This window comes from Drosophila elegans, unplaced genomic scaffold, assembly GCF_018152505.1.
Source record: "Drosophila elegans isolate 14027-0461.03 unplaced genomic scaffold, ASM1815250v1 contig_814, whole genome shotgun sequence".
In the NCBI taxonomy this organism is placed as follows: Eukaryota; Metazoa; Arthropoda; class Insecta; order Diptera; family Drosophilidae; genus Drosophila; species Drosophila elegans.
The window spans coordinates 310,974-316,973 of record NW_024546167.1 but is presented as its reverse complement, the minus strand read 5'-3'; the positions used below and the strand labels follow the sequence as shown (position 1 = coordinate 316,973).

General features: G+C 34.4%; 1 protein-coding gene across 1 annotated transcript; it reads left to right on the top strand.

Annotated features, from left to right (window-relative positions):
• The first annotated feature begins 1,914 nt into the window (after positions 1–1,914).
• LOC108141766 (protein midgut expression 1) lies at positions 1,915–2,402 on the top strand. The gene is made up of 2 exons (XM_017265265.2): positions 1,915–2,035; positions 2,097–2,402. Exons 1-2 carry the CDS (start codon positions 2,004–2,006, stop codon positions 2,332–2,334), a joined length of 270 nt encoding a protein of 89 aa, XP_017120754.1. The 5' UTR covers positions 1,915–2,003; the 3' UTR covers positions 2,335–2,402.
• Positions 2,403–6,000: the final 3,598 nt, after the last annotated feature.

Below are 6,000 nucleotides of genomic sequence, written 5' to 3'. Positions count from 1 at the left end.
TATCTACAGTTGAAAATCAAATAAGAAAAAAAATAAAACATGATATTTGCTATTATTTTTGAAAAACAATTTCTTCATCAATCATCAATAAATTTAAATTGCTGAAGGATAAATCGAATCAGTTCAATTTTTAAATAAGTCTTGGTAAAATGATTAGGAAAATTTATCAGCCTCACATGGAATATTTTTCGTCAGAAGGTATTATATTTAGAGCAAAGAATTCCCAATTAAAATAATACACAAAACTAAACCCAGATGCATTATTTAAGATCCTTCTTCAAAACAATCAAAACCTTAAAGAAAAGCCATATCCCCCAATAGAGCATTTCCACTTGACAAATGCAAGCCAAACTGCAGGCAGAAGCGACAACAGCAACAGCGCTAGAAGCATTTGTCATGGCAATTGATTGCGAAGAAATCCGCAACACCCAAAAACAAATTCAATTTAACTTTCAGCAAATATAAACACACCGAAAAACAAAACACTGCCACAAACATGGAGAATAAAACTCAAACAATTTGAAATTAAATTCAATTTTCATAGGCATAAATATATCTCACAAATAGCATTAAATTACAAAAGTAACACAAAATGAAATCATTCGATTATAATGGCCATATTTTGTGCATTTCACAAATTTCCAACAATATTTATTTGCTGTTGACATTTTGGAGTCGAACGGATGACTTTTGAAAGAGCAGCGTTTTATTTGTTTCTGGCCTACATTTTATTATTGCCTCTCCGAATGCTTTTAATTGCCTTTCATTAATTTTTACGCAATGCCGGTCATCATATGCAAATAAATTGCGCATACGCCCCGTTGCTGCCACATAAAGCACAGCCGTGACCAGCACAGTAATTGATGCTAAAGTTTTCCCAACAGCCCTAGATGCGGCTGAATGAATCTAAAGCTTTTCAGGGCTCATTATTGTTTTCTGAAGCATTTACGGAAGATAGAATAAAGCCCTTGTGATTTCTGATTTTTGTTTAAATTTTTTATATTAATATGTTTTAAGGTAATGTTCAAGATCGTTAAAGAAAGTCAACGAAGTATCATAGTACAAATGTCGCCCTCAATGCTTTGCATGTTAAAAAAAAAATTTTAAAATACATTTAAAAAATTTAATTTTACAAAAACGAAATCAGACATGCTAATTCAACAATAGGTAGTACTTTTTTATTGAATTTCCTGTCAAATAAATAGGGCACATATATAAAATCTAATCAGTGATAGCTTTAAAATTCATTTAAAATAGCTTCAGTTGATTTTTCTAAATATATTCAGCCTTCTAATCAATGCAAACCCGCACTTTATCCCTTGAGTTTTGGTGCTCCACGTATATAAATAAAGACAAAGACCTGCCTCAGCTTAAAGTTCCTCCACACAAACCAGCCGGCTCAGAGGTCATAATTTCTGGTTAAGCTGAGCGTAATCGGCACTTTTACCAAAATGGACCATAAGGCGTTAAAATGTTGTTATCGCCCCGCACAAAAACCCAGGTCCACACTTCCACATCCCCTCCTTTGTCTTGGGAAGCCAACTTACCTTTGGCTGTGCAATAAAAAGCCGAAATACATTTCGATTATGCGGCAAGAAAGACCATTGCTCCAGCCTTCTTCTTTAACTTTTCTTCGAATGTTTCTTTTTTTTCCATTTTTTTTTTTTGTATTTCTGTAAACTCTCCTGCTGCCCTCGACGACAATTTGAGGGAGGTCTACAACCCTTAATCGAACTTCCTGTACCGTCGGCAATAAAAGACCGAATTTTGTAAGAAAACGGCATAAAATATAATTTGCTTGAAAGCCAAAATATGCCTACGAACTGGAGGGGGTGTAGCTATCATTTTTATGACCAAAGTATTCGAATTGTTATGACAAAATTGATGTCATTTCACCCTCGAGCATATGCCAAGTATCCCTCTGCGTTTTCACTCATAATTCTTTCTTAAAAATTTTATATAAATATTTGTATGTGAAGAAAAAATTTCTGTACAGAGCAATAATGTGTCGATTAGTTGGAACTTCTCTATGTTGGTAAGTTTATATTTTTTGCCTCAAGATGTCTATGGTTTTTAAGTGTTATCACCTTTTTCAGCTGTTGCAAATTGGGTCTCAAGTGTTTGTGCTTTTTTGCCTTCTCCACTTTAGGTGTTTTAGTCATAGTAGCTTTGGTTATCTACTTTTGCTTCTTTTACAATAATTCAGAGGATACGACAACAAAGCCTGATTCCGATTCTACTATGGGCACCAAAACTTTGGAGGACAGCATGACTACCACAAAGATCCCATCGATAATCCGAGCGTATCTCCATCAACTTATAGACAGATTTTGAGATGAACTTTAGTATCAAAAATTGAACCAAACAATTATATAAAATAAATATAATTAGTTTTAATATCAGTCCTAGTTTTATTTACTTAACATGAATAAAATGTTTTTCCAATATAAAATACCCAAGTCAAATGTTCACTTAACAACGAAAATATTAAGATAACTATAGATAGTTTAGGCGATGATTGTTGCTTAAAATAGATTTCTACAAATATTAACAATATTTTTGTTTCCTTGTTGGTAATGGCATTTTATCATCAATACTGCAATACGGGAGTGATATCTTTTATTTACATTTCTTAAATTAATTTTATTGTCCTTGCTTAAAAAAAATATATATATAACCAATGCAATACCATTAATAGTTTTTAAGTAACTTCTATGTAGTTGTTCTGAATCTAAAAAAAAATCTATTGAATGTCAATAAAAATCTGTTGCGTGGCTCTATACATTAAACCAAATCAGATTCAATCCAAATGGAGTACAACTGGTCAGAGCACTTGCCACTTGGTCAACTTGCCTTTCACTTACTCGGCCCGCAAACAAAGAAGGAAATCTGTAGAAAAACCGCCAAGCCAACAACTGCTGCTGCTGTTGTGTAAAAAACTGATGCCAGTAGTTAATGGTACTTTGTATGCAAAGTGCAAGACAAAACGAAAGCTAACAGAAGGGAGTCGTGGTGGGAAAACTTAAAGGAAGACGTCCGCCCCGTGGCCACAAAACGTTTTTTTGGCTGCCATTTGATTATATGAAAATTTCCGCATTTTTCGCTGGTTGTAAGCGTTTAGTGGCAAACAACTGGCAGCTGCCGAAATGTCGGCGGGCGTTTAGTTCCCCCAGCTGCTGCACATATCCCTGTCTGTCTGTGATGTGATTAAGATGGTTAGTCATTCTATTTAAGAGCTTGGCCCTAAGCTCCATCGCCACTAAAACGGAAGCCAGGCGAACGACTCTCGGGGGCTATCAACGTTATCGAATCAGTAGCTCGAAAAAAAACGGAGTTTATTTTCTCGATGTATTTGCTGGCTTACTTTCAATAACTGTAATAAAAATATATAGATTTTGACATTGAATGTGATGGAACAACTGCAGGTAATGTTTTATTTCCTTTTAATTTATATGGATAGTAATAAACATTTATATTATTCACAGCTTTTTGTTAATCGTAAAAATCCCTTTATGATTTGTCCTTTGTTTTAAATAACTTTATGCTCTTTTGTACTGTTTTTTTTTTTAATTTTCACCTGCCTTTCAATTACATTTGAATAATATTGTTGACAGGTAAAAACGTGTTTGATAAGCAACAGTATCGTGTCATTAATTCCCTTTTTTACCTTTTATTTGCCAAGCCAAAAAAATGCTTCAATGAATTTCATTTCAATAGAGTTTCGGTTTCCTTTATTTTTTCATTATGTGAATCGGAATTTCTCATTTCTCCAGCTTTTCCAGCTTTTTTCTCGATTGCCATTTACAGCATTTGAGCATTTGGTATTTACTACCTAGAAATCGAAGAGGTGTGCGGGGACTTGGCCATTACTTCGATTTGTTTCTTATTTAAATTTTGTATACACTTCGTATCGAAAGAGACGGGGCATAGATATACAGAAAGAGAGGGGCGAAAAAAGGGAGTGAGGACGTTAAGTGCCTTTGTCGGTTGCAAAAGCGAATTAATGCCGGTGGAAAAAAAGTAAAGGAAAATCGCTGCGGTTTCCTACTCTAATGCGTTTAATTTATATCCTCCCCCAACTACAACAAATAAAAGCAAAAGAAATTGGCCAGGGCTTGGGGGGATAAAATAAAAATATATATTTATTTTACAGCTGCTGCACTTAGATGTGCGATGGCAATAAAAAGCAGCCCCAGCAAGTGGCATTCAACACCTTTTTTTTCGTTTTCTATTTCCTCCGCCAGAAAAGCTTAATAAACAAACGCCGAAAATGGTCTAGAGTTGGGCGGTGTTCGGTGGTCGGGTGTTGGGCGGTGGTTTCTGGGTGGTGCGTTATAAACATTTAAGTCCACAATTTGCACAGCGTGTAAGGGCGCAGCACCACAACTTTCGCCACCGCCCACTCGATGTCCTCCACTCCGCTTCAAGTGGAACTATCCGAACAGCAGCCAAATGCTGCTGGCCAAATGCAATTTTCACGTGCAACCGCAACGATATTTATGCCACACCAGCAACAAAAGCTCAGCCGGAACCAATTTCAACACTACAAAAAAATGGGGGTGAGAAAAATATATATTTTTGATTTCATTCTCGTTAAAATCTTTAATGCTTCTAGCAATCGCTGGCTTTTTAAGTCCTTTTTGCTTCAATTGATGAAGCTTTAGACATTTTGGGAGCTGATAAAATAAATGATTGTAGAAAAGTACTACGAATTAATTGATTATTGTATATATATTTATCAAATCATTTTGTGAAATTAAATGTTATACTGATAAACAAAAAATACAAGAAAATCGTGTACAAAAATTGTCTTGTAAATAATTGTTAAAATTTTGACAGCTTAAATCTTTTTGTTTACCGTGAAATCGAAAAAAGGACTAAACATATTAAAAAATTAAAAAAAAATAAAAATTAAATTAAAATTTATCAATTTTCAATTTATTATGTTTATCTTTTCTTAATGTTTCGAACTAACTATTTTAATTTGTTTTCACTATTTATTCAACCTTATATTACTTAACATTATTATCTAGTTCTATGTAGATTATTTTATAATTTAAATATTGTGTTTGTAAATTTGCAATCAATAGTAACCAATGTATGATTTCTGTGCGGTTTTTTAATAAGAAAATCTTTTAACCTGTACAACATTTAAGTACAAAAGATTTTCTCATAAATGCACTTGTAGAAACTAAAAAACAAATGCTTTACAATTTGTTTAAGTGACCGAGGAGGCATTCCAGCTGCTGCCAGACTCCTCGTCCCACAATAAATGGAACTGGTTGACACCACCGCCCAAGCACCACCCACTTACCAACCTCCACCCTTGTAACTCCCACTTATCACCCAACTACCCCTCCCAAAGTCACAGCTGCACCTTTCGCCACCATCACATGTGTGTGTTGCGTTTGGTCGTTGGGGTCGAAGAGTTCCGTGCGTGCCCTTTCCTCCGTGCGATGCGGCAACATAAACATTCCACCAACAGTGGCAAATGGGGAAGGAGGCCAGAGGTCCATGGACCACTGCAAGGTGAAAATATTTCGGGAAATTCCAAAATTGAACTTTGACCAGAGAGAAATTTTATTTCAGTTCCAAAAACTGTGCATTTTTAAAGAATAATAAAAACATCAACGTTTACCAAAAATTTTACGTCGAGGTGGAATAAAATTAGTTGGTCCAATCTCTGGATCTGCCCTTAGATATGTCACTGAATTTTGAATTTAAGTTTTAAAGAAAATGTATATGGTAAAGTACATTGCTCTTTTATTGTGAATAAAACTTACTAGTATGTCTTAAGATGAAATCAATAAATTGACGTTGTAAAATGTATAATTAAACGCTTATATTTTATGTGTACGCATACATTATTAACTGCAGGGCTAACATTCCTTTTAATATATTTTGTTCAGTCCTAAAATATATTGAAAAAATTTTTTTTTTAGTATCAGCTTGGAAACGAAATCTAACAATGTTGTACGTAATTCCAAAAATGTATGGCAA

Excerpts from the sequence above, each read along its gene's own strand:
- LOC108141766 (XM_017265265.2), top strand. The coding sequence starts at position 2,004 with ATGTGTCGATTAGTTGGAACTTCTCTATGTTG. Across the intron at positions 2,036-2,096 it reads GTTGGAACTTCTCTATGTTG|CTGTTGCAAATTGGGTCTCA; the intron begins GTAAGTTTATAT and ends CACCTTTTTCAG.